The 27,622-nt window shown below is 47.1% G+C and overlaps 1 protein-coding gene across 3 annotated transcripts; it reads right to left on the reverse strand.

The window, feature by feature from the left end:
* Positions 1-323: 323 nt before the first annotated feature.
* SLC25A25 (solute carrier family 25 member 25) lies at positions 324-27,248 on the reverse strand. 3 transcript variants are annotated; one of them, XM_057374637.1, is made up of 10 exons: positions 26,905-27,248; positions 7,286-7,412; positions 7,110-7,197; positions 6,228-6,339; positions 5,385-5,543; positions 4,492-4,644; positions 4,285-4,392; positions 3,886-4,053; positions 3,271-3,421; positions 324-2,843 (listed from the first exon to the last, which is right to left on the reverse strand). In XM_057374637.1, exons 1-10 carry the CDS (start codon positions 27,202-27,204, stop codon positions 2,659-2,661), a joined length of 1,551 nt encoding a protein of 516 aa, XP_057230620.1. In that variant the 5' UTR covers positions 27,205-27,248; the 3' UTR covers positions 324-2,658. The 3 variants fall into 3 exon arrangements, with proteins under 3 accessions (XP_057230620.1, XP_057230621.1, XP_057230619.1); XM_057374638.1 differs by lacking the exon at positions 26,905-27,248 and adding an exon at positions 15,669-15,908; XM_057374636.1 differs by lacking the exon at positions 26,905-27,248 and adding an exon at positions 9,912-10,245.
* Between the last annotated feature and the right edge of the window lie 374 nt (positions 27,249-27,622).

Consider the following 27,622-nt stretch of genomic DNA (forward strand, 5'->3'; position numbering starts at 1 on the left):
GTCCTTTCAAGGGAATAATTGGACTGCAGAGCTTTGTTTTTCTGAGAAATTCACTTCTCTGAACCGTGTTATGGATACTGCAGAGATGAGCAAAGTCCAACAACACTCTCAGACAGGTAAACAGTGTCTGAAGATCCCTGACTCATCACCACCATCGTTAGCCTTCATCTTGCTGCCTTTGCTTTTAAGAATTGCATTCTCCCAGGTCCTCATGGTGAGAATTCTTCCCAGTGTCAGTATCTTTGGTGAGAATTAGCACAGGAAGAGTCTGGCCACAAACAGCACCAGAAAATCATARAGAAAGAGAATGGAGACATGTGATATCTCTTTAACAGACCTTTATTAGCAGACTGTTCCCTACATGAAGAATCCGAGTTAGATTTGCATTATAACAATTTGTGGTTACAGCTACAAAGATGGTTGTCATTTTGCATTGATTTTTGCATTCTGATATTCATATTCTCAGTAGGCCACACTGGTAGGAAGGAGCCACTGCAGAATTTGACAGGTTTCAGGAAGAGAGGGGTGGAAAAAAATCRTATCACTAATCCATAGTTAGGTAGATTTCCACGTGGCTACACTACTGACAGCACTGAGAGGCAAGGCAGAGTCTCAYCTGAGAGACTCTCCAGGAACCACCAAAATCTGTCAGAAAAAAAGCAGCTGTTGAGTGCTAGCAAATCCTTTTCCAATTTCTCACACATCTCCACAGTGTCCTCCTGCATGTGGTGAGCACTGGCTCAGCAGCAGGATCTGCTGATTCAGCCTCGAAGCACAACTGCAGCAGCTCGTGTCCAAGTGCAAGTTTCCTTCTATCTCACTGGAAACGTGTATATTCTTTAGTCCCTGAGATTTCTCTCYTCCCCCCTCACCTAAAAATTCACCCAAGAGCTCTTAATTAATTGTGACAYCCAACATCCACAGACCTTCCACCTCCCAACTTCAGCCATCCACCCAAAGCCTTTCAGCAGTGCACAAGAGGCGATTCCAAACTAAGGCGAGCCTCGAAGTGCACCCTCCCCYCAAAGTTCTGCTTCCTCACCTGCTCCCTTCTCTCCTATGGCTTCTTGCTACAGAATTTCTCTGGGCTGAGGTCCTCCAGCAACAACCCCAGCCGTGGGAAAGGCAGCTCAAGCCCCAGAGGGAAGATAAAGAAGTGACTTTAGCGTCCCTCCCCACGGCTCAGCTGTGTGATGAAAGAGAACTAATAGAGAACTTTTTAAAACAGGAGAAATATGAGCACAGTAACAATATTTAAACAAACCTATAAAAATAGTCTTGACATAACTCTGTTCAAATAAATACAAAATAAATATGCTTTAAGCAGTACAACAGTGGAATGCAACGCTGGTCCATTTTAACCAAAATGAAAAGTTGGGTGAGGATCTCCCAGGCCTCAGAAGCTGGATCCTATTAACTAAAGCAGCCCATAATGCAATCAGAGAAATTTTAAAGCCATCTCTTTCCCTTAGCCTTATGAAAAGCACCCTTTGAAAGACAAGCAAGCATGTCCTCAGGACTCACCTCTGCCAGTGACAGCCAGCCCCTCTCCCTAACACCCCTTCCCASAGCAGACATTGGGGCCTCCATCACACCTCAACACCCATCTACCAAGAGGTCTAAAGAGATAAGATAGCAGCGTAGGCACGGGGGTTGGAAAAGGTTCACCAGCTCTCCTTGGCACCAGGCAGGATGGCATTCAGAGGTCCATGCAATGCTGCACAGGGCTCTCGTGTCGTGCTGGGAGCACAACTGCACAGGAGCTGTGAGTTATTTTGTCTTTGTTCACTAAAGCCATGCATCACGGTGCCGGGCAGCCCAGGGCTCTCCTGCCTTCCCTTTCCAAGCCCCTGCAGAGTATAAGACAAGCCAACCCCGGSATGCAAAGGATACAGGCATGCAGGCTCTAGTCTGCTGCTTCTGTTAGTAAGTGCATCTTGTTAGTGGGTTTATGAGACACACTTAAACCTATAAAAAATAAATAATCCTAATTCTTCATCAGGCTGGTTTAAGCAACCTTCAGCCTGGCTGGATAAACCACTRCCCACCAGCCCTCCAAACCAGTATAGATCAAAGTTACATTTCATGTCAAGTCTTGGAAGCAGAACATGAATGTCTTCCACCCAAAGGAATATTTGTAAACATAATAACAAGCCTGGTGTGGCAGCAGCTCCTACACAAGGTTTGTACAAATTTAAACAATGGGTAGGAAGTTAAACAACTGAATGAAAAAAGCAGCTCTCTGAATGGAAAAAGAAGCTCTTTCAGCAAGTCAGAAGGTGCTCATCTGTAGGCAAACAGCTCGGTACAGGCAACAYGCTGAGAGCAGACCTGTAACCCAAATCTTTGCTACTCTGTCATACTGCTGGGAACWGACCTCAGCAACTCCCGTCTCAACATCTTCCCAGGAGTTCATCTCCTGGTCTCCSAAACGGCCCAACAAAAAGGACCCTGTGATGGTTTATGTGGAGCTCTGAGTAGCAAGATGGCAAAGGACACCAGATCCTCCCCTCCCCCTTACTGACTCACAACAATCTGAGATTTCACAGCTTTGCTTAGTCAGCTTAGTGTCAACACATTCACAGAATGAGAGATGGCTTATACGTCTTGGGATCGCATCCCAAGATTTCARAGTTCAGAGTCCTCAGCATCTCCTGGTCACCGCGAGTCCACGCCCAGAGTCATCTTCAAGTTTTCATACACCACGTAGCTGATGCTCACAGCTGGGATCACCTTCATAAAGTTGGGTGCCAGACCCCGRTAAAGCCCAAACGCTCCCTCTGTCTTCAGAATGTGTTTGAACAGTCCCCTCATGGTCACTTCAGGAGCACCCTCCACTGAAGCTGCAACAGAGAAAGCCACAATAAATAATGCCACCTATGTGGTGAAAACACTTTTGTTTTCAAGAGCAGCTCTGACATCKGTGTGCTTCCAGATGTTCCCAGAGCAAAGGTGCTTCGTGGGGGACAGCATTAACTTCTAACTACCCATGCAATTTTTCCACATTGCAAGTGTTTTCTCGAACTGCTCTGCAGATGCCCTCAGCCTAGAACTGCTGATCTGACAAAACAGAACCTCTGTCCTGGAGGTCCTTGGCCCCGGCTGTCAGAAAGGCAGCACAAAGTCCACTGTCCCCTTGCAGCACCACAAACAACCCACGGCTCAGCTGCATGGCCCAGCTGAGGCTGTTGTTGCAATATTTACGCTAGAGAACCTTTAGCCTTGCTTAGAAACCAARGCAGCAGTTCCCACTGTTCCTAAAGTTCTCACCTTGGGCCTGCATGCGTGTCCTCACRAGAGCCAGGGGGTAACTGGCAAGCTGTCCACAGGTACTGGAGATGGTGCCACACGCCAGCAGGACAAACACSCCGGGGTCTGCACTGTTGACAGCGTAGCGCTGCAACCAGGTATTTTTTAGTGTCTGGAAGGAAAAAGCTCAGTTGTAAGCAGTGCAGAGGCAGGAAAGAGAGTATCACATTTCATCTGGTAAAGGCYCAGAAAGTTCCAAGCAAGTCCAGCCAGAAGCATTGGGCTTCTGAAATGTTTTTGAGCTGCTGCTGCCATAGTGCCTGAGGAAAATCCCTCCTCTAATTTTCTGCTGCAATTTTCTCATGAAGAAAAGAAACAAGGGAGTATGCATGATGTCGGCTATGGTTTATGATCTAGAATCATGGTATYGGATTATCTTTTAGGCCATTTTGGGTCAAAAAGTCCATTTGCGCCCCATATGGCTGATCAGGAAAGCTTTGATAAATTGAACTCCTGTCATGACTGATAGGTTTGACAGTGATAAGGCCACACAAGCAGCACAGACCTACAATAGGTTAATAACAAATAATATAATAATTTTAGGCTTAGTCCAACAGTAGATTAAAGGCTTCATACCTCATAGACTGCCAGGTCAATACCAGCATAAGGAATGATTCCCAGCATGTTGGGGATGTAGCCTTTGTAGAAGGCAGCCATTCCTTCCTTTGCAAGGATGTTTTTGGCACAATCCAACATGCCTGAATATTGTCCTGTCTTCCTTAGAGCCATCCGTGTTTTCAGAACCTAGAAGACAAGAATAAGTAGCATGAAGGTCTACAGGAGAATCAGCAGGAGAACAGTGTACAGACAACATCATTCTTTAGATTCTCAGGACCACAGCCAAGTGTCCTGTGAGCAGTACTACTTGATACCATGGCTGAGATCTCATCAATTAAATATAACAGTGCTGGTGTTCTACGCACATCTTCCCGTCCCCATGAGCCCTCCTGGGCTGGACTCAGCCTCCTGCCTCACCTCCATGGGGTAGATGCTGCTCTGTGCAATGGCCCCAGCCAGAGAACCAGCCACRAGCCGCTCGTGGATCCTCAGCATCTCCTGGTCAGTACCAATGAACCGCTTGATCTGCAGARACCAAAACAGACATTGAGGCTCCATCACTTCCCTCAGTCACCTCCTTCATTTCACCTCATCCTCCTGCAGCACACTTGTCCATGCCCTCACCTGCTCGTAGGCCATGAATTTGATGGCTGACTCGGGTGCAATCTTCAGCACGTTGATGCCATTCCCTCGCCACAGCGATCTGGGGCCACCCTCGCGGATCATCTGCGTGAAGCCGCCGATGATGCACATGTTGTTACTGCGGGAGGCGTGAACCTGGGCSAGAGAGACAAGCCTGGATTAGTTCCAGTCCCGATTACGACAGTGCAACGTTTTTCTGTAATCCAYGGACAAAAGGGCGCTTTTTTATTTGCCAAGGTTTTAATCCCTTCCAGATAACCTCTACAATAGGAAAGCAAGCTTCTTTTCTYTTTTGCCAAGTCTAGCGTTAACTAATGAATCTAATCAATATCTCCCTCTGGAATGGGAGGAAAGGTTAAATAGGCAACTCTCCTCATTTTTTCCCATACCTAGGGTAGGACCAACTACACATCAACTTCTCAGCTTGTTCCAGAGCAGRTGCAGTGACATGGCAGGCTAAAATCAAAACTTTCCAACTCCTTTCTAATGCTGAGAAAACTGAATACAAGATCTGCAAACTGACCACCACATTCACTTCAACTCTGATGGCCTTGGGGTCTCTCAAAGGCGCACAGGATTTTAACCTTATGTAAAACCCAAGTTTTCCATAAAACTGTCTTACTACTGACAGTTTTGACATGCCTACCTCCAAAAATATTCTCTGTACTTTTTCTAGTCAACAAATAACTTTTTGACATTACTTYRAYCACTCAARTAATTCAACATGTTTTTAAAAACARCAATATAAGAACAACGAGATTAACATCGGCCAGAGTGCTGTACTGTGTTGATGAACATTATCATCCCCCAGGTAACCATGAATATTAAAGCAATCTGTTCAGGTATTTAAACAAACTGGAACTCTTCAATCATACCTGCATGAGCACTTTCAAGCGGTCCAAGGGAGCTGTGCAGGTTCTGGACACGGCACCTGCACCTCCACCTGCAACCAGATGTCTCCACCACATCCCTGTCTGCCTCTCTTCCACTGTGAACTCATCAGGGACAGTCAAATTCTCTCCCACATCAAAGATCTGCAAAAGTAAAAGGTGTTGAGAAATGCTTCATCACACAGTGATCTTGCYGAAGTTTTACAGTTCTTTRTRAGTGCCAAGTGCTGAAGTACAGGATGTGCTTATTCCAAGCCAGCAGTTTAYCAACAGTCACWAAYTGCTGTGCCTGGCCACAGGAGCTGTCACTGCTAGAACATGTCACAGCAGAAACCATCAAGATTTCTCTCCAAGAACCTGGCAACTGCTGAACATTTGTCTATATACAAATATTTGTCAAAATACCGTGGGTCGTATTTAGGAACAAACTGACCCAGAACCTTCCAAGCTCACAGTCAGTTAAATCCCATTACATACTATTCACACACAGCTCTCTTCAGGAAGGATGGCTGCCTGTGGAATCAGATTCTAGTTTTAACAGGTCCTGAACCAGCTGGGGCTGGCCACTGGCAGGAGCTCCTGGAAGTGCACACCAAGAGAACACCCTCATCTCCCTGCAGTCCTTATCACCTGTGCCAGCAGCTGTGACAGTGATAGGTGGTGAGATTACAGCAGAGGACAGGAAGCAATTGAGCTTCCAGGGCTACAGGGCAGCTATGAACCATGAAGAGAAAGATAGGAACTGCTGATAGCAGCTCCTGGAGGCCAGAGCTTAGACCAAGAAGCTGGGCAAAGACCAAAACTTGTTGCAGAGGAACTATTTCTTACCGTGGAGTGCTTCCAGTACAGGATGATTTCAGGAATGTTCTCCACGGGRTGCAGCAGGTGATAATCTCGCCACTCATTCCAATCAATTGTCATTGTCCCATTTTTATCCATGCTAAAAAGATTGATCATCATATGAGTACAGACTCCCACTGAGTGACAAATTCCTCCTCCCTTTCCCTTTGACTACCCAGGCTTACACCAAAAAAAAAAGCTTTGCAAAGCAACTACTAAAAGACTTCYGAAGAGACACAAGACAAAGCCAGGAAATCTGTTCACCAAACAATGCAGAGRTAGAAATGGGCTCTCTCTTTCCTCCCCTCTCTCTCGTTTCTAACCAGCCCACAACAGTATTTGCACCCCCTCCTACCAAAGTTAGGGAATTAACTGACACTGAAGGGAAAATAATACTTACTAGGTGACAGGACCCCAGAAGTGTCCCGTCCTTATTCTGACACACAGGCAAACAGACAGAGGGAAGGTAGCAGAGGAAAGAAAAGAGGAAAAAACAGCACAGATAAGTGGTTGTTAACATGTTAGTGCCACATGCATAAAGCACTCAGCATTTCCAAAGAGCAACTGCACAGTCCCACTCCAAAGCAGCAAGCTCAGGGCAGCAGGACAATCAAGACAGGGATGCAAATCAGCTCAAGGTGCAAGCAATTCCCCTCAAGAGGTCGGGGAGAAATTCTGACAGTAACCCTCCAGAAAGCATTATGATTTTATAATTGTATGTCAATTCACAGGGAGAAATCAAAATGGAAAGTAGTAGGAAAAAAGGGAGGAACCAAAGTCGCTGGAAAGTGCATACAGGGGAGAAAGAGATGGGCTCCATGTCCCTACATTTCTTTCTAACTCCCTCAACATAAAACAGAAAATCTTCACCTCTTGAGTATTTTCTCAGCCTGCTGTTCGGAGATCTTGACTCCCAGGTCCCGGAGAGACTGGACAATCTCCTGGGCATCGATGCGGCCTGCAAAGATAAGCCAGTGAGCTCAAGGACACKTATTACAGGCTAACACATGCACCAGTCCACTTGTGAGCACGAGAAAGGTGCTTACCATCATTCTTTTTATCCAGACTCTTGAAAACCAGTCTCAGCTTCTTTTCATGATCTTGGAGATAGTGAACAAATTCCTCAAAATCCAGCTGTCCATCCAGGTCTTTGTCTCCAGCCTTCACAATTTTCTGTTCAGAAAACAACCAAGAACTGTCAGTTCCTCTGTTCATTCGACAGATCTATTCCTCCTTCTACCATATCTAAAAAACTCTTCCCACACAACTTTGACTTTTGCTCCAAGAAGTAGCTGACAGAAYYGTAATTCCTCTAAGAGATTTGAGCAATGCAGTAACGTAGAAAAGTCACCTGATTCCAACTGTTTCCCAAAGTCCATCACGTAGATGGAATGCCTCATGCTTTTATCAGGGATATTCTGCTAGAGTCATGTGTCTAATCTCAGGACTGTTTCTTGATTAACACCTTGCAAAGCCCTTGTGGAAGTTCTTGAACTAAGTATGGGGCAACAGATTTGCATAAAAAGTGAATCACAAAACTTGAGGTAATAAAAAACCTGAACAGGAGAGGGAATTCCATGCCTACTGCAATCCTTAGAGAAGTAAGGTCCCTCTGGCAATAACTAACCCCAGCCAGCAAAAGCCTGTCCAGCTCCAGTGAACACAGCCAAAGAGAAAAACCTTTGTGAACTGGTTTAAGCACCCTGAAGCTACGTGCTTTAATTACACAAGTTTCCATGAGATGCATATAGCGCAAGACTAGGTTCTTAGTAGGACAAAGCTAAAATCAAGATCAAASTGTGCCAGACATCTAGGACAAGGTAAATGACTAATTAACTCACTSCAACATGAGGCAACAGCCCATGGACTGAACTATCTAAGGGCACATGTTGACAGGTGAGGTGATCTCCAGAGTGCAAGAATGTGGCTCAGGGAGTTCCCATTCCCCTTCTTGTTCAGTCACTTGCCTTTAACAGCCTCTAAGTCTTTTTTAACATGAACTGGTGAGCAACACTAAATAAGGTGTGAGTCAGTCTACTGCATCACYCCAAGTTTTGTTCTAATCCTTGTAACATTTCTGTTAACAGCAAAGGGGTTGTTTTAAAGAAGCTCTGAGCTAAAACACTCAGTTAACCTTCTGTTCACTAATACCTTGTTTAATATTTAGGCTTCAAAGGCAATAGGCAAACCTAAGCTTACTGTGACGTGTCTTCAGTCTATGACCACCAGTCCCCTTCAAATCCCCAAGTTTCAAWGTCATTTCAAATGACTTCACTACTAAATAATTCATTATTGAAACTCTCTCTCACCCACCAMGTCCTGTCTCTTTAGCCCTAATGCCATGAGGATTATTCCTAATCACTTTATGAACCTTAAATAAGAAAGTGCTGTCCCAGCTGCCCTGACCTCCAAGGCATGCCCAGTATTCCTAACCTGCCATTTATCATATGACCCTTGTGAAGTTCAGAAACGGCCTCACATTCAACTTGTAGGCTAAATATAGACCAACACCCCTCTCCTGTCAGCATGCTGGGCTTGAACAGCTGAATCAGGGCTTCCCTCTCACTGGCAACCCCCAACCAGTTGACAGGCATTAATAATTCGGAGGCACTGTAAGAGAGATGTGACTGTGCAACTGTTCCCTCTCTCTCAGCACACCAACAACTGCAGAGATGCACCACAAGTGATCATCAGAGACCACAGGCAATAGGAGCTTTGCCCTGTTCACCTTCCTCTCCAAAAAAACACTGCCTGCCCGACAGTAACCCACAGCACAYGTGTGAGGGCTGAGAAAGCCAAGCAGCCAGCACCTTCTCTGGAGGTGTGAACAAGTATCAGCCTGCAGCTCTTCGTTTTCAACAGCAAATACAAAATCTGGTCATTAACTGCTATTTTGGCTGCAAAAGTTCCTGTGGTCACCTGCACTCACAGCCCCTGAAGCACACTGTGGGACTCCACACTCCTTCCAGCCTGCAGTTTGTGTCTCTGCACAGAGGTGTAAAAAGCCTCCCCAGCTTTGCTGATCAGTGATCTGGGCTCTTGACAGCCTGCTCATGAAAAAAAAAAAAAAATAGCAGCAAGCTGTAATCAAGGGCTGTGATACACTGGGATGGAGCATTCCATAGATTTAGCACATCTCCATTCCGAAGGGAAGGGAAAGGTTGTTGCACAACCTTGCGCAGCTCAGCCCACCCACCCCTGGCTGAGTCACTCGAACAGAGCTGCTCTCCTGCTACAGCATAAACCTATTCACCTTCACCAGCTTCAGCTGACACTACATTACAGACCTGCTGTCAGAAGAAAGGCGGGCGGAAGGATGGAAGGTGGAGGAAGAGGATGTGAAATGCTGTATCTGAACAGACCAATAGAAGCAGAAGATTGCACAGTCTGGAAAATCCCTTTCTTTCTATGCAATTCACATCAAAGGGTTTAAACAGTCTTACAGGCAAAAAGATCTCACCCAATTCAAAACAAAGAACCAAGATGAAAAGAGTCTACTGCACGCTGCTTCAGCAATCCTTGCCAAGGAGCATGAGAAGTGTTTCCATGATTTACTCAATTATTACGACAGAGCCATTGTGAACTTCCCCCCTCTCCACTGAGCCACTCGAAATGCCAGACCACCCCTGCATGGCTCACTCCCTCCCTTCCACTCCCCTCTCAGGGCCATACCTGCTTCCACTGGCGGTAGGTGGAGAATTCCTGGGAAGGAATGAAGAGGCTGAGTCGGAAGATGGATTTGAGTTCGGCCGGCAGCCCCTTCGACTCAAAGTACTCAAACTCCGTCTGCCTCTCCCCGAACGCTGGCACATACAGACAGAGGCAGAGCATCTTTCTGAGCCCGAGACTCAGCTGCCCTGCTCAGACCGACCGGCAAAGAAGGGAAGTAAAACTGAGTGATTCCCCTGAGCTAATTTCAGTACGTAGTGGAAAGGAAATACCAGCAAGTCTCATGACACATGCCTATGAGTGAGCCCGGCTTGAGCGGGATTGGCTGCACAAGCCCTGCCCTTCTACTTAAAAGGGAAGCCGGGGCTGTGCAGTCCCACCCAATTGCCGKGGCAGACACGTGAGCTGTGTCCCATTGCTCAACACCGGGCTGCCATTGAACCCACAGCCCTTACATCACACCCGCTGCCAGTTAACTCTTACTGCCTGTCTTTCTTAACGCAAGAGGCTTTGGCCAAGGGCCAGGACACTCACTTGCTGGTCCTTACACCGGATCAGTCCTTTCTGATCCTGTTCTCACCTCTGTGGGGATTTACACAGGCAGCACAGAGGGGGATCAGTCTTGATCATAACCTCTCCCACTGTGCAATACAGGAAGACTCTCATTGTCTTCCAAAAACTATTTTTCTAAAACAGAGTAAGAACAGGATGCCAGCCCCTTACTGCTTTCAGACACGTTTGGGATACCCAACTTGAGTAAAAGTTTCTCATTTTTACTTTGCTATGCCAGAGTTGACTGGCTTTGTTTGCAASTTCTCCCAAAACCACTTGTGTCAGCTAACAGCAGACAACCCCTGCACACCAAGATCTCTCCCCCTCTGCAGGACTCCAGGGTTACTAACACAGCAGCAATAAAGCCTGTGGAGGTYTGTCATTGTGCCAAATGCAGAGAAAATCACCCAAATCAAGGGCAGGCTTCAAAAYAGCCCCAGCTGCTACTAAGCCTCCTAGCTAAGCATTCACACAGCAGTTACACTACCTTAATATTTTTCCTCTTCTTCTGACTCCCTATTAAACACTGCAGTTAGATATGTGCTACAAGAAGTGTCCTGGGCAGAATATTTTCTAATTTCTACCCCTGACAGCTTAATCGCTTTGTAAGCGAGTTCCTGAGCTCTCATTAGGAGCAAGCCAGGCTGGAGGAAGCGTGGCACAAGCACYATTTAATGCAGCTWTAATTACAGGTTTCTGAGCATTTAGTKGAGTTTGAGGTATGGGATAACACCTARCTCTCCAGAGAGASTASCAGTGTGCAGCAGGCAACAACTGCTCCAGACAGAATTACTGATTGCTACCATGAATTTCAAATAAAGTTATAGTCTTGGTATTCATCAGAGAGAAGCTATCACACAAGGAAGATGCAAAAAGCCRTAGCCAGTAACCCAAACGCTGTAATCCTGTCTGCACTAGAAGTAACACAGTGTGTTCSCTSAACTGGTTCAAGCCAGCCCAGATAACAGCTTTCCCCACTGCTGCGGACACAGCAACATTTTCTGGTGTTTGCTGTGTTTGAACAGCCTGCCTGGCAGAGCAAAGTCCAACCAGCACTCCCCTCCTCAGGCCCTCATGCACAGGGGGCCCTTACATCTTTACCGTGGTATTTTGTTCTCTAAAGCAAAGCCAAGGTCTGTAATGAGCTGTTCATGGAGCTGCATGTCAATCACACAAACTGGGAATATTTAATCTGTAGCTTAATTTCAAGGATTTTTTTTTTTTAAGCTTAATGGATCATGACTTACAGCAACTTAGTACCCTTGGGAGTCATGACCTRCAATGGTCTCCTCTGCCCTCGCTGGGGCACCTCACCTACCATGGCACCAGTGCCACGTTACCTAACCAGGCTTAACCTACTCCCTGCTGACGTCTCTCTGCATGAAAACAGGATCTTCTCAGGGACTCCAGATCCTCTTAAAGATCAGCTGCAGCAGCTCACTGCATGCATGCCAACAGCACACGCCAGCCTCCCCACCAAGTCCAGTCTCACTGCAARCAGCATCCTAATGATACACACACCCCACTGTCCAACACCAAACACCCTCACCGAGGGGAGCAAAGCCATTCCCCCCAGCAACAGGTAGTAGGTGAACAAATCTAACTCAGATTTCCTTCACAAAGCTTTAAGATCCTCCGTAGTCCTTCCCACGAGTTGCCAAGCATCACTATTATAGCTGCTTGGCAGCTCAGTTGCTATGCCAACATGATGCAGATTTTCCTAAGAAACTCTGTTTGGAGTTGGCAGCTAGAGACAAAAGGCAAAATCGGCACATTTTAGGAAAAAAAGCCCTACTACCTACGTCAGAGGAAAGGAGAAAGCTAATGAGGTTAAAGCTGATTTTAAGCAGGGTATTAATTACAGGACAGCGAGCTAAGAAGGAGAGACAGATTACGAATGAAGTTTATACCAGCAATTCAGGTTATAATGACAAAGGGAACTTAAACAAGTATTAAGAAGTTTTTATATTTCAGCTAAAAAAATCCTGGTAAAGCTGGAAGTACTCAAGAGCCAGGCARCTCTCCAAAGCTGCAGGGATCAGTGCTCCTGGGACACTGGTGTGGGGTCACTGCCCACRTCTTGACACGCACGGAGCCAGTCCCACTGCCCCAGCCCAGGGCTTCAGACGCCAGCAAAGGACAGTACATCCCTCATTAGCACTGGCTATTCYTGATCAAACCAAGGACAGGGCACAGAGCTCCAAATAAAGTCACTCATTCCTAATACTTCTTCCATCCTCCAGTCCTGCCACTGAACCTACACATTTTTAGGCCACATCGAGCCAGCCTGGCTAATACCCTCTGCTAAAGGGAGCAAGAGCCAGGTTTGTCTTCCTTYATGTCTCATTTTTCTTGTCATCAAAGAAGCTGCAACTCATTTTCATTTTATTTATAGGATTTGGTTCTTTTTAAATGCTGCACGAATTACCAGTTTCCATATCCTGCCCTTCCAATGCTAACCTTTCCAAGCCATTTGTACTCTTCTAGGCATCTGCTTCATCACTGGTTTACTACATCAGCTCCAGAACGTACCTCCCTAAGGACGGAAAGATGCAGCCATACAAGGAACAGGAAAGTATGCTGTTTAATTTTGAATTTACTTTGCTAAAAAAAAGGCTCTAAAAATATCAAGTGCCAGCGAGCGTCACAGTCACATAACATCCTCCTTCAGAAGCAAAACAGCTTTCTGGGCTCCAACCCTATTGCTAGAAGGTTTCACTAGGTTCTGCTGACTTSGTCTTTTTTAATTTCTGGAAACTAGCTTATAATTAATGGGACAGTACAGAAAGTCCTCACAAAGCACAGAGAGTGTACAGTGTATGATGGAGGGGAGTTAATGATTTAAGAGACCCCAGCAGAGTAAGGAGATGCAGCCAGAAGGCTGTGCCAGGGGAAGGATAGAGACCAGGCACAGCAGACAGCACTACATGATATTGGACGTAAAGGTAACCAGGAAAGGTGACCTGTTCCACTGACAACACACAGATCCAAAGTTACAAGTCCAGATGGTGACATCAGGAACAGATCATGCCTGTCTCCTGTGTACACARATCTGGGGCCAACATAACACATCGGCAATCGGTGTTTTCTCCCCACATTTGCAAAAACAGCCTCATGTTGAAATCGTTACCTTCAGGCAAGCATCTGTGGAGGAACACATCAATGACAAGTGAAGATTGAAGAGCCAAGGCCAAGAAGCCACTCTAGTCAAGTTTATTGATACACATCAATTCCTTACAGAAATCTTAGTATCAGGATGATATTTTGTATGTTTTTAGCAGAGAGGTAGCTACAGGTGTTTTTACAAAACAAAGTGGCCTACCAGTCAAGAGACTGCTCCCAAGGTCACAACCAGCCAGTGGCAGAGAACAAAAGCCCCACATTTTTCATAAACATCRAACAACTCTGTTTGCTCACAGTGGTTTATTGTCTATCCTAAGGCTGTAGGAGACTTTTCCCAACAGTCCTCCTTCAGACAGGTAATTAGAACACTGATATCTGATCAAGCACAAACAAGTCATTGCAGCTTAACAAGTTACTGTCCATCAGCTGAGCCATGGGCTGGATGCAGCATTAGCYGGCCCGAATTGCAAGGTAAAACATATCTGCATAATCCTCAACAGAAGAGCTTTACACTGCATTTTACTTTACAATCAGGGCAAGCTAAAATTACACAGTCACAACCTCCTGGCAGATGGGCAGTTACTTCCTAAGCTGCAATAATTCCTTTTTACCACATCCCTATTCTCTAGGTATTTCTCCTTTAGCCAATTTTAGGGTTCTTATGCAGCAAAACTTCCCAGGGWCATACAGGAAATAGGAGACTGGTATCAGCTTTCAGAGAAAGCTTTATTTCCAGGTGTGAACAGATGGACTCTCCCTGACTGAGGAACCATTGTTCTCCAAAGACACTAGAGATTTTCAGCCCTRTAATTCCAAGGTTTTCATCACAACCTCCTTCAGTTCTGAGCCTCTGTCCTTCTTCAACCTCTGTGCACCAAAGTCCTCCTCAAAACGCGCATGCTCCTCTTTTGGAAGGGAAWGCACAGTGCTAACTGCTAAGGATAMWGATGAAGGCAAAAGTCCCTGCAGATTTTGCAGTCTGATTCAAGCAGGGAGTGGCTTCTGCTCCCCAGAATGCAAAATGCCGCCCTGTTTCCATTCAAAACAGCAGCAGAACAGATATTAATCCACTCTACAGTTTAAACCTGTTCATCCCTCAWTTTAAAGAGAAAGCTCACAGCAACAACCATGCCCAGCTCCCTGTCAAATAAGCTGGATCCTTAAAGTCAYACAACCCCATCCCTGCTGCAGCCCTTCAGTATTATCTCCACTTCCCACCCTTCGCAGGCGTTATGCCCAACTCCTTCCTCCCTAATCCCAGGTCACACCCTTGGTTTTAAACCCCATGTAGTCAGAGCTGACTGCACCATCCTCAGRGGAGACAGACAGCACTCCCTCCCATTAAATAAGCCAGAATTGCAGTCGGCCAGCATTGTGCTGGGAGCCCCAGCACTAAACTAAGCAGCTTTTGTTCGCCTCCCCCCAGACAAAGCCTCACCATTTATTTTCTGCCAACTGTGCGCCCCCACCACCTCCCCAATCTCCCACCCCCCAGGAACTTCCCATCCTCACACAGATTTTAGTCTCTCCCTTATGCCACCCGCTCCCCAGGGACAGGCTTTACTCTCTTCCGGGCTCTGCCATTCAAATAATACAGCCAGTTACTCATTTGCTCRAAACATGCAAGTTTTACCAAAGGCTTGCCAAATTACCAGAGACTGACTCTGGAACATTTTAGGATGCAKTGGATTCTTTGCTGGTCTCCGGTGCAGGGGTGGGACTCACCACTAACCTGCATTATCATTGCCTGCCCTCTCAGTCATGCTTTTTACAAGCTGCCCAGGAACCCTGGAGGCCCCCATAGTCCCCCTTGCCCCTGAACAGCATTTTTCCCCACAYTTTGAACATCATGTTTGGAAGGTTAGATCACCTCCTCTCTTCAGTCACTCCCCTGCCCCCCGCCCCCTTCCTTTCTAGCAAGCACACGCGTTGGACCGTTCCCTTTTCCTGTTCCTCTCCCCCCTCCCCAAATTCACACATACAGCTACTCACACACTCCACCTGCAMCACCCCTTCTCCCAGCAGACCACACACTCTACTGCCATGTGCACCAACCCCTCCTCAGGCCCCTGGATATCCCGTTACCTTTGGAAAATGCTCTGCGGGTCCAACCACCAGTAGGATAGTTGGTCTCTTTTCAGTGGGATCAGTCCCTCTGTCCTGTGTCTTCCCCAACATCTTTGGCCCTTTCTCCCCGGGGCCTGGAAGTGGGGTGGTGTTTCTGGCCTCATCCTCTTTTTCATCTGCAGGACCTTGGCATTTGGCCCTGGGAAGGAAGCTAGACAGAAAATGCCACAGGGTCTGCAGCATTGCTGCTCCAGCGAGCATCCCGGGCAGGGAAACCCTGCGCGCTCAGGAGCTGCCCGCTGCCAAGRATGATGTGACTGCACTACCAAGCACCCCCAAGACGGGAATCGGCACGGCAGCCAGCGGGAGGTTCAACCCAGCGACTCCACAGGCTCAGATTCTTTACAGACCGCTCCTGCGGACGCTTCCTGCCTTTTGAAATTGCTGCTACTGCAGTCGTGCCTGGCCTGACAAGCAGCTCATTGTACCAGAGCCTCAGAAATCTGATGGCAACAGACAAAGCACAAGCCCCCTGGCACGGAGAAGCCGAGACGCTGCGCTTTGGAGACTGCTTGGACAGAGAAGCCGAGACGCTGCTGCGCTCAGGAGGAAAAGCTAAAGATGAACCTCTCCGAGAGGAGCTTCTCAGAGCTGCCAAGTGCGCCGCGCGTCCCGGCTCGTCCCAGCGGCAGCCCAGGCGAGCAGCGAGGCTGAGCAGCGATGCTGAGCACCCAGGCTGCGTCCCCACTGCAGCAGTGCCCAGCCAATCCTCGCTCCCAACACTGCGCTGCTCCGGAGCACGGCAGCGCGCGCAGCCGGCCGGGAGCGCGCCCSGGGCGCGGGAGGCCGCCCGCACGGGAACGCGCCCGCCGGCCCCGGGCATGSAACGAGCTGCCCCAAAGAACGGGCAGCGGCCGAGGGACCTGTGCGGCTCGGCAGCTCCGGCTGCAGCTCTTTGTTAGGGCAGCAGATGGTTCTGCAGAGACAAGCCGGCTTTGCCTAGCCATGGCCGCATTAACCTCTAAGTGCACTCTCTCTCCCCGGTTTATTATAGTCTCATCCGTGCCTACAATAGCTCTTTGGTGCTGCATTGTGCTGCTGCCTTTGGCTCTCAGCACATCGTTTACGGCCATTCATCAGTGAGAGAGCTGTGCTTAGAYCATCGCTGGTTGGTCGGCTGGCAGAGCTCTGCTGGAGGAGCCTTGAACCACCCAGTCAAAGGTAGGACCAGCCAGAGCAGGACTACAAGTAGGTACCAATATGTAAGCACAGGACACATGATAATCCTTGGATTTCTGCACAAAATGCCGCGTTTTCTCTGCTGCCACAGCAGCAGTTGTGCATCGACTGGTGGGCTGTATCAGCCTCCCACCAGAACCCACCCTGGAGGAACCCAGCAGCATTTTCCATTTTAAAGTTCATCACCTTACTTCATATTCCCAGATTGTTTGTGTCACAGGCACTGCATGCCTCACTTCTAAAGTATTGTGACTTTTCTCTAAGTTTGGGGGTTTTAACAGGCAGGAGAAATGAGTACAGACCCACAGCTTCCATCACCTGGGGCTCCATACACACCACAGCAAGGAAAGATCCAGGSCRAGCAAAGGGCCTCACTTTGAAGCTYTTTGGAGAGTGACAGGTYGCAGAACAYTTCTGGTATACAGATATTAGATGTGAAAATACAGCCAAAATCTGAAAGGTCTGCAAGCCTTAAGCAGCCAAGCTGCACATAAATTTTGAGACGAACATCACTTTTGGGAACTTGCTATCATTGAATTCCTATAACAAACCTAAGTAATGGAAAAAGTGAGAGACAAGTACATAGAAGACATYACATTAAAAAAATTCTTCTGCAAATACACTAGAATTACTTAAGAGGAAAAAAATGCTTTTTAATCACAAGGTCTATGTACAGTATGCAACAAAGTTTTTATCTTAAAACTTGACACWTACCAAAAAAATAACCACATAGAAAAAATTTACAAAATTCAGGGGCAGTAACACTGCGGTGAGGGTGTGGGAAGGCCCTGTCCCTCTCTGAGGAATAGCACAATCCAGTTCTAGTTGGGATGCAGTCAGCAGCTTAGGAACAGGCAGAAAAGACTGAGAAATTCTTGTCATGCCTCCATTACCTTGAGCTGCTGCCAGTCATCACAGCTACAAGCACGAAGTTAAACTACTTTCTAACACATAGTGAATCAGATCCTTTAAGATGACATTTGGAAGTTTTTAATGCTCTCAAGCCAGAGGAACAAAGCAGATTTTCTGAACTGGGCACAGTTCTTCAAAATCAGCTTCTATTAGCCTAAGGCTGTGGTTTCACAAGCAGCTGTGAACTAATCTGAAGCTTACTGCCACTACAAGTCATCTCACACATCCACTTAAGCCCTGCGCTTACCTTGCTCCCATGCTCCTCTGACAGCATCATCAACCCAGCCAAAAAACTGCAGAGCTTTCTGCTAGGGTAACTGGGGTAACTTTCTGCTGGAGTTGAGGCTACTCAAGAATGGGGTCCAGAAAAGTATGGAAAGGGCATCTGAGCTGCCTGCAGCAACAGGCAGGCTGCCCTGCCACTCACACAGCCACAAGACACAATACAGAAGGCAAAACACCCAAAGTAGAACTTGAGATTTGTCCACTGTGGTCACTTAATATTCACAATGCCCCATGTAACAGCTGAGGTTACCTGACACTGTTGCAATTGTTCCCCCGCATTAGCATGAACATTAGTGGTGTGTGCACATCAGGRACCCCCATCTTCCTTTGTTCATGCAGAGATTTCATAAGAAAATAATAATATGTGCAAGAAATTACACATGCCTGGGGTGTAATTAAAGCAGAAACTCAGCAGTGCTTCCTTGGCCTCTGTCCTCACTAAAGAAAACCTCAGAGGATTTCTGCCACCACACTAATTCAGACTTTTCTAATCATATTAAAAAAAAAAAAGCAGCATTTATTTTACCAAGTGGGGAATTTTATTAGGTCAGAATAATAAACCTAGTAATGGCAAGATGATTATAGCTGGAGGCAAAACAACTGCTCTCCTACTGAGAATTTGTATGGAAGTATTACCCTACCAACACCGCCATGAAACCAATCATTCACTCATAAAAAAAGATGTAATAAATACTGGGAGTCCAGCCTGAAAAGTGACACAAAGGAACGTGAGCGGTAGGAATTCTAGAAATCATGAACGAACACCTAGGCCACAGTGAAACAGCTTTCCCAACTTCAGCTTCATTAGGAGCCAGCYGTTCCTCCAATTCCAGCTGTTTGCATGATCCAGACCTGGGATTTAAGGCAGAAAAAGCAGGAGGGCTGATCTGAATGCTGGCTCTGAGCCAGCACACCAGTCACTGGGGACAGAAGGCGCCTGTGGCAGCTGGCCTCAGAGCCCTGCRCACCAAAATGGATAGTCATTAGATAGCCTGAGGAGAAGCTGACAATAAAGTCRTGTAATCTATCCAAATGGAGACAAAAGAGAGAGAAAAAAAGCAAGAGACTGACGTGTTTTGCTCAATTAAAGTATTTTCCTCAGTACTGCAAGCTGGCAGAGGGAGGTTCTGTGTAAGCCATAGAACTAAGGTATCTTTTGCAGCCACATCATCCTGCTAAATCTAAAACTCCTATTTTCAGACAGACACTTGCCTTTTCCAGGCTGGTACACCTGGCAGAAATTCACTTTGACTTTAAGATGGTTTCTCGAAGACTTCTGAGTAAAGCACAGCGTTTTCCTGAAAATATATGAATCTCATCACCAGCAATTTGCTAACACGTAAAAAATGTGAGAGGGAGGGCAAAAAGGGAAGCAGAGAGAAGGGAGCTGTSCTGGGAGCAATGACCCTTCTCCTCCTCCAGCACAGGAAGAGCTGCCGGCAGTTTCTGGCTCCTTAGGTGACCCTGCAGGATTGAGCTGTGACTCATCTCCTTTGGGAGCTCCTGGAAGCACCCCAAGGAGCCCTGCTGCCTACACGTGTGTGCCACCCAGAGATAGCACCCAGCCCCCGGCTGGGATGGGCCACCATGGCTCTACCAATTACCTCTCCTCTTTTTAAATATTATAAAAAATTTCTGAAAGAGGAAAACGTTAACTACGTCACTACTTCACACTGTTTAGAAAGCTGGAAGTTAACTCTGCACAGCGCTTCTCSCACCATGACATAAAATCGAAACGTCTTGGCTACTGCTACTTAAATAATTAAACTGTCTGGTGACATTCAAGTACGTTCATATATTAAGGTGACACAGCACAGCTCAGGAACACTACAAAGAAACCCAGGTCACCTCGTTACAGGAACCCTGGCAMAAGCAATTAGCTACCCAAGCTGATATATTCAGACATTCACAGCCAGTGCCAAATACAAAAATACAGAGCTGGCCAGGGAGGGGGAGCACAGAGCCATTGCCCAGGACACAGAGTTCCACCAAGGGCATATTGTATTATACCAAGAGCAGGGATTAACCAAGAGACAGGGCATCCTCAGTACTCAGAAAATCAACTTCTTGCTGCACCAGACAGTTAAGCAGGAAAACAGGTAGTGAGAAAGGACAGCCCTGCAGCAGCCCAGGCCCAGGCCTGCCCTCACACAGTTCATCTCCTCAGGCTAAATGATGTAGGTTCACATACCAAGCAGCTTTGCCTTTCCAAGCAACCCATGATCTAAAAATTTCAACAATTTCTTTTAAGAATGGAATTCTCCTCTACAAACCACTTTWGCTGCCAGAAGCTCCCCTGCAGCTCACAAATATGTGAGTTGGAAAACCTCAGACATCTCTGCTGCCTTCCCAAATGGACACGAGTTCTCACAGCTACGCCTCTCCACCCGAGACAAAGACTGGACCATCATTAAACTGTGCTCATGTCCCACATTCAGAGGGACAAATATAGCGATAGGACATGAACAAGAACAAAGACTCATTTACCATTTGCTACAAGTAGGGCTGTAGGAAAAAGCTCCCTCCCCCTTCTCCTCCTCCAGATACCGTATCATGTTATACYGTGTGCAACAAAGCTGCAGCACCACCATTTTGTAGGGCACTCAAACAAGAGACCAAGAACTTACTATGGCTTTGATGTCATTTTATTAATGCTCAGCAACCACTTAAGGGTTCTGCTCAATATTCAGCTAGATTAAAAATAAAAATTAAAATTAAAAGAAACAGTAAGTATGCTGAAGTGTGGAGTTTTTTACCTGCCACTATCTCCAATCTCACAACTCCCTGAAAGGAGGTTTTAGCCAGCTGAGAGTTGACCTCAGAGATAACGAGGAAGTAGCCTAAAGCCATGCCACGCAAGTTCAGTTGGACATCAGGAAGCAGTTTTTCATTGAAAGGGTTGTCAGGCACTGGCACAAGTGACAAGGGACGTAGTGGAGTCACTGTCCCTGGAGGTGTTCTTGAAACAACTCGATGTGACATTTACTGCTATGCTTTATTTAATAGGGTGATGTTTGGTCAAAGGCTGGAATCCATCTCATGGGTCTTTTCCAACATTAACAATTCTAATAATCCAGTGCAAATGAGGACAAGGAGATATGTCCACTACTTACTGAGGCATTGAGCCCTAGTCACTAAAAAAATGCCCCATGAAACTTGTATTGAAAGACCAAAGACCTGCTGCATATTCTACACAGGCACATTCAGCTGCTTTGGATGAGTTTTGTTGTTTCATTGCACTCAGGCTGAGGGGTTCCTACAGGTATTCACCTCCCTACAAAGGTCAGAACAGACCCCATCCTGCAGGAAGTAATACTGTGAGGCCACATGAGCAATATTCAGGATGCCTTTCGAGAACAGAGACTCTTATACAATGTTGACATTTAAAATTTATATGCTCCAGTCAAAGTTGCACCTACATCTCTCAAAGGTCAGCCAGCATCCCTCAGCATTAGCACTGTGTAAATAGGACAAAGGTCTCTGCTAAATAAACCRGAGAACCACCAGGCTTCTCCAACCTTCTGCAAGATAGGTCAAAAAACAATCTTGGAAGAACAATCATCCCTCAAGAGTTATATACCTGRTCCTGTATGTACATGAACATAAAACAGGTCTAATCTGYRATTGTTTGTTTACATGCAAGGGAAACATGCAGGAGCAAGTCTCTCCTGTGCACATCTGCATCTAAAAATTGGCTCCCAGCCTCTCCTCTGAACACAGAGTGGACACACACTGCCCGTTTCACACATTAATMACACTAAGGCAGGGCTGACCACAAACCAAGGCTGGATAAAGACTTTCACCAAGACAGTCTGAGATTCTCTGGTTCCCTGCACCCCTGTCCTCCTCTTGTCCCTGAAAGACCTCTGGGTCCTGGCAGAGGAACAGCCTCGGGTGGCAGGGGTGCCAGCCCGTCTCCCTGACATTCCCTGTCCCAAAGCTCTCACTGTGGGGGCTGCTGGCCAAGGCTATTAATAACCAACACTGTGCCCAGAAGTTTCCTTGCGCCAAAGCCAAGCCCTGTCTTCTCAAAGTCTTTTCTGCAGCTGTCAAGAACTCGTGTGATTGATTACAGAGTTCATTTGTGTCTTCAGCCTAAATCAGAGAAGGCAACAAACCCCAAATTCATACCAACCAACCACTCACCACAGATTTGAAAGCTTTRTCTACAATTAAATCACTGGTCTACAGTTCTGCTGTTGCTCAAGYGAGAACATGGCCTCCATCAAACCACACATTTCATAATTTACAAAGAACAAGAACAGACCTCCACTCCCTAYAGGCCCAGCAAATATTACCTATTTTGCTTATTATTTTAAGTATTATTCATTAATGTGTRAAGTTAATTAACGTGTTATTGAAAATGGCTTCACTTTGTATTAAACTGGTCCAGGGTATCCACAAAGGGTGATCTGTTGGGATTAGTGAAGGAGATGGGTGGATGAGAAGCTTTTGGCACCAGAARGAAGGCTATCARCTGGAATTTCAAACTGTAACAATGTTTGTCTGATGCACCTGTGTTGCTCAAGCTTTCATCATGAATTACAATGGTCTGGCTAAAAGCTCCGCAAGCGCCCCAGCAGGATTCAAGACACACAAAACATGCAAATGTAACAATGCATAAATGTATATAGGTTTGGAGATGTATTGTGAGATCTAAATGGGAGATGGAGAGATATTCCAGTCCAGATTACAGAACAGTATTAGAGTTTTGTTCCTATCTTCTGTATCTGACTTCTGTAACACAATAAAAACTCAGKCCTCCAATTCCAGATGKCAGGTGAAAGCATCACACTGGAAAAGGTCTCTGCTTCCTCAGCCCCTTGCAGYTGCTAACAATTGCAGTACATTGTGCCTGGTATAAAACAGAGTACTCWAAAGTGCTGAAGAATAAAATGGTTACAGAAATAAAGAGCCTGGAAGGAAGAATTAAATGACGTCATGACAGAAGATAAAGTATTGATCAGAAACAAGATTAAATTTTTTTACGATTGCAACTACTACAGTAGAAAGGATTTCTCAATCTATCCGCAGAGTTGCTTGCGAAAGAGCTAACTGATGTATTATCCCAGAACAGCATGGATGCAGCTGGAAGAGTCCAGGGACACACTTAAAATGCAAACTAGTTCAGAGGAAAGGCCTGAAGCAAACAGAACACTGCAGAGTTCAGCAGCACAGCKTTGCTTCTTCAGTACATGGGAAAAGTGAAAAACAGACCTTGTGGGGAAGTCTGGACAGGCAGGACCTGGAGATCATAGAGGAGATAYCAGGCTAAGGAAGAAGTGATGAAAGCAGATTTCTGCAGACTGGGAGCTGATGTAGTTTCCCATGGGGAGGCTGATACCAAGGGAGYAATCACAGTCATATATATGAACTTAGGAAAGWATCACAAGGCCAAGGAGGACATCACTGCTGGAGCAGAGGCAATGGGACACTYGGGACTGAAAAGAGATAMAGGTTATGTTTTCTGTTTCTTAAAATGAACYAGTCCAGCAGAAGATGCTCAGCACTACTACAGAAAAGGCAGCTGCAGACAAAGTTCACCACTTCAGTCTGTTTCTAGGCAGCTGGGATTAATTCCATCAGTTCAGACTGTCTGGAACTTCAGCAGCAGAGATGAGGTTTTGGAATGGCACTCCCGCCCTGCASTTAATCAGGATCAGTAGGAAAACAGTTATATTAGCAAACACACATATATATGACCATCACACATTCCTTCAGCAATAGGACATCTCCAGACACAAAGTATGGTTCAACATATTTCCATTAAGCGCATATTTCCAGCTCCAAAGGTCTATATAAAGTCAGAAAGCAACAGTAACAAGACATTGACCATTCCAGAGACAGATGAAATTTAACAGTAAAAGACTATCCCWTCAGACAGAAGTAGAACAAGAAAGGCTGTAAAAAAATTCTTCACATGGTTATCACTTTACTGCCCAAGCAGAGTGAAGTATGTGGATTGCTTCATGCTGACCAGTGCAAACAAGCATTTCGTTACAAGGCTCACTGGTTTGGCACACTGGATTTGTCAATTGGTTTAAAGATAACAGTATGGGTTGAAAGAAAAAAAAAGAAAAAAGCAAGCATCGTTTACATAAGCAAATTCCACCTCAGAGGACATCTGAGTACAAGCCCTTCTCTCCCCCACCACAGAAGGCCACCTCTAAAAGAGAAGGCAGCAATTTTCCAAGAATGCCACAAAGGGTTTTATCTCAGCAAGAACCCTCAAGCTTTGAAGGAGCCAAAATATTGCTCATTTTCGAGTTCAGCCCAAACGTTATTGTTACCACAAGGACTTTTAGCCTACTGACGCAGGGAGATTAGCAGCTCACAGCTAAGATTGGCGATAACCTCACTTTACGAGCCCAATGTTTTCTCCATCTGCTCCCTAACGTTGGAAGGCAACTCCCATATCAAATGTACTGCTGCATGGAAGGAAAAATAAAGTGCACCAGAGGCACCGAGTAATTTACTAATCACAAGCAATCCATGTGATTTATGCCTAAATTGGTCTCCAAACACCATGCCAAATAAATCAGACRAGTTTTTCATCTTGACACTTAAGCACTTTTCTTAAGCGTGACCTCACATTAGTTAAGCGTGGAGGTGCCATAATTAGCTAAGGATGGAGCAGAAAAAAGACTGACTTATTAATAGAACKGCCTGGGAAACAGGAAGTTTATTTGATTTCCCTAAAAACACATGACACGGAAGTTTTCTAGCAGCTCTCTGAGGGCTGTTCCCACATTTTTAACTGGAACTTGAGAGTTTTGAACTGTGCATMCTCATTCTTAGTAGACAGTTTCTACCCTGCTGAAGGGGATGCTCTACCTTACTACAATGSTTYACAAACTCTAGAATGRTTTGGGTTGGAAAGGACCTTAAAGAGCACCCAGTTCCAACACCCTGTCAGAGGCAAAGACATCTTCTACTAAATCAGGCTGCTCAGAGCCYCATCCAACCTGGCYTTGAACAYTTSCAGGGATGGAGCAGCCACAGCTGCCTGTGCCAGGGTTTCACCCCCCTCACACTGCTGATGTGGAAGAGGAGGCAGAGGAAGCAAAGAGGGCTGAGGAACAATACTGACAGACAAGGGCTTCAGCAGAAAGACAGGATTGTTAAGCAGCATCCAGCCAGCGCTTCCCTCCGGCAGCGAGTTGTAGTCCCCGCAGAACGCTTCCTCTGTGCCGCTCCCGCAGCGCGCCAAGCAAAGAAACTCTCTGCTGAGAAGTAAAAATGCAGTTTGTTTTATGGTGCTTCCTCCTGGTCTGGAGAATGTTGGGCTGGATTGAATGACATGCATGGGAAGAGAAGGGAATGCAAACCAAGGCAGGCATGCAGGCGTAAGCACAGAACATTCTGGGTCATGAGGAATTTTTGCCAGAGGTCAAGGATTGGGCCCCACAGGTGGCAGCAGGTCAGTGTCACAGGGCATGCACAGGTGACTTGTGGTACAATCAGATTTAAGTACCCAAATGTACCCAGCAGAAACCCCCCTTGGCACTCATGTTATTTTTAGAAACAGCACAACTAAACTACTCACAGGATCACACTGCCAAGRAATTCTGGTATTTTACAGCAGCAAGGAAGATGCCAACCAAAAAGAAATGTTAGAACTTAAKATGCTGGAGATTCACATTAGAAAGGAATTAGAAACTCTGGAAAGGATTGCAAATAAAAGCACTCAAACTGGGGCACCACTCCCAGAACAGGGAGAGAATACAAACTGTCGCTTCAATTAAGTATCTTTTCAGTGACTCASAAGTTATTCTTAAACTCTTCTTCCTTCCTGCAGGACTCAGGCACTACTCTGTGGGGGCACATCCCTGGCTGCACCCATGTGTTTATCTCCTACCCTCACATGATACTCAGCTTTTTTATGGCCCTGCACATAAAATACAAGCGACTAGGCAGGGACAAACTGTGCAGCACTGAGGACAAGCCCATTAATCACTGACATGTAAATTGCACTAATCACGGTTAAATAGAGCAGCATCCCGTTGAACCTTGGAGGCCAGAACCCTCAGTGTACAGCATCACACAGAGCTGTGTGACACAAAGGGCTCCCAATTCTGAAAGAGAAAGCCAGTGCTGCGTGTTTTATAGTCCATGTGCAAACTGTACAGTACAGCAGCCTCCCTACATTCTGAGATATTTCTGATCCCTTAAAATAAACGAGTCTGGCATCAACCATCCTGGGCAAACCTGAGTAGCAACACGGTGCCAGACTCATGTGAGGAACACCGTGATGCAATGAAACCTGCACAACACCSTGACTACAGRAATCCCTTCCAAAGCAGCTTTCATTAGTCTAAGCCAGCATGCAAGCTGCCCTGTCCTGAGTCCTGGAGAAAGATGATTTCCTTTATGGTTTTTCCTGCCAAAACACTAAGTTTTCAATGTTACTAATAACAGTAGTTATTAGTTACGGGCAGTTAATACCGTGCATGCCTGCAGGTGACAAGCAAGCTGATTCCTCCGAGTGTAGTGTGCAAGCCGGCATGGTGGCTTTGAGGCAAGGACCCTTGGGCAGCGGAGCGGCCGTGTCCCATCACACAGAGCCGCTCTCCCTCGGGGAACAGGACGCTAAAGGAACGCAGGTGCTGCCATGGTGCCACCATGCGCAGGTGTCCCCGCTGCCCCGGCCAGGCACAGCTGGAAGATCTCCAGAGTCCACGTCCTGCTCCCGAGACGGTCACGGAGCGTGCTCCGGAGCGGATACGGGGCGAGAGAAGCGCCCAAACCCTCCCTCACGCCCGGAACGCGGGACTGCTCAGCCCCGCCGGGCCAAATCCCACCGCCCGCCGCCGCTCACCCGCAGATCCAGCTCGGTGCGGTGCAGCCCGAGGCGGCCCAGCCCTACGGCCAGATCGTGGATGCAGAGCGCGCCGTCACGGTTCACGTCGAGCTTCTGGAAGAGGGTGCGAAGACGCCGGTCTTGCTCGGAGGCTTCGCACACCGGCCGTCCGCAGGACCCCGTGTTTCCCCCACCGCCGCCAGCGCCGCCGCTGCTGCTGCTGCTGCCGCTCTCCGCAGCCGATGCGTGCGGGGACCCGCATGGGCAGAGAACGCCGCTCACCACCGGGGAGGCRAGGGAGCGCCGCGCCCCCGGCATGACCGCGCCGGCACCGACCACCACCCGCCCCTCACGCCCGCGGCACCGGCAAATGGCGCCGCTTCCGCCTTCGCGCCACGCGCCGCGGCCGCCACGTGACACCCCGCGCCGACCAATCACAGCGGCGGACGCGCCCTGGGCCACGCCCCACTGCGCCCACACGGAGGGCGCGGTGATGATGTCACGGGGGACGCCCTCGCCTCCACCAATCGGAAGGAAGGGTCGCGGTGTTCCTGAGTGTTGCGCAGGGAGCGGGGCAGGCACGCGGGCCAAACGTCGATTGGCTGAGCTCCCTGGGGGAGGCGGGGATAAAGCGAACATGTCCAATCAGAGCGAGAGCCGCCAGTCAGTTTGAGCTTGACGGACGTGGCGCGCATCCGGTATGRTGGAAATCAGCGCGCGCTCTCTGCTGATGGAC

This window comes from Malurus melanocephalus, unplaced genomic scaffold (genome assembly GCF_030028575.1).
Source record: "Malurus melanocephalus ecotype Western Australia unplaced genomic scaffold, MMel_1.1 scaffold_230, whole genome shotgun sequence".
Classification (NCBI taxonomy): domain Eukaryota; kingdom Metazoa; phylum Chordata; class Aves; order Passeriformes; family Maluridae; genus Malurus; species Malurus melanocephalus.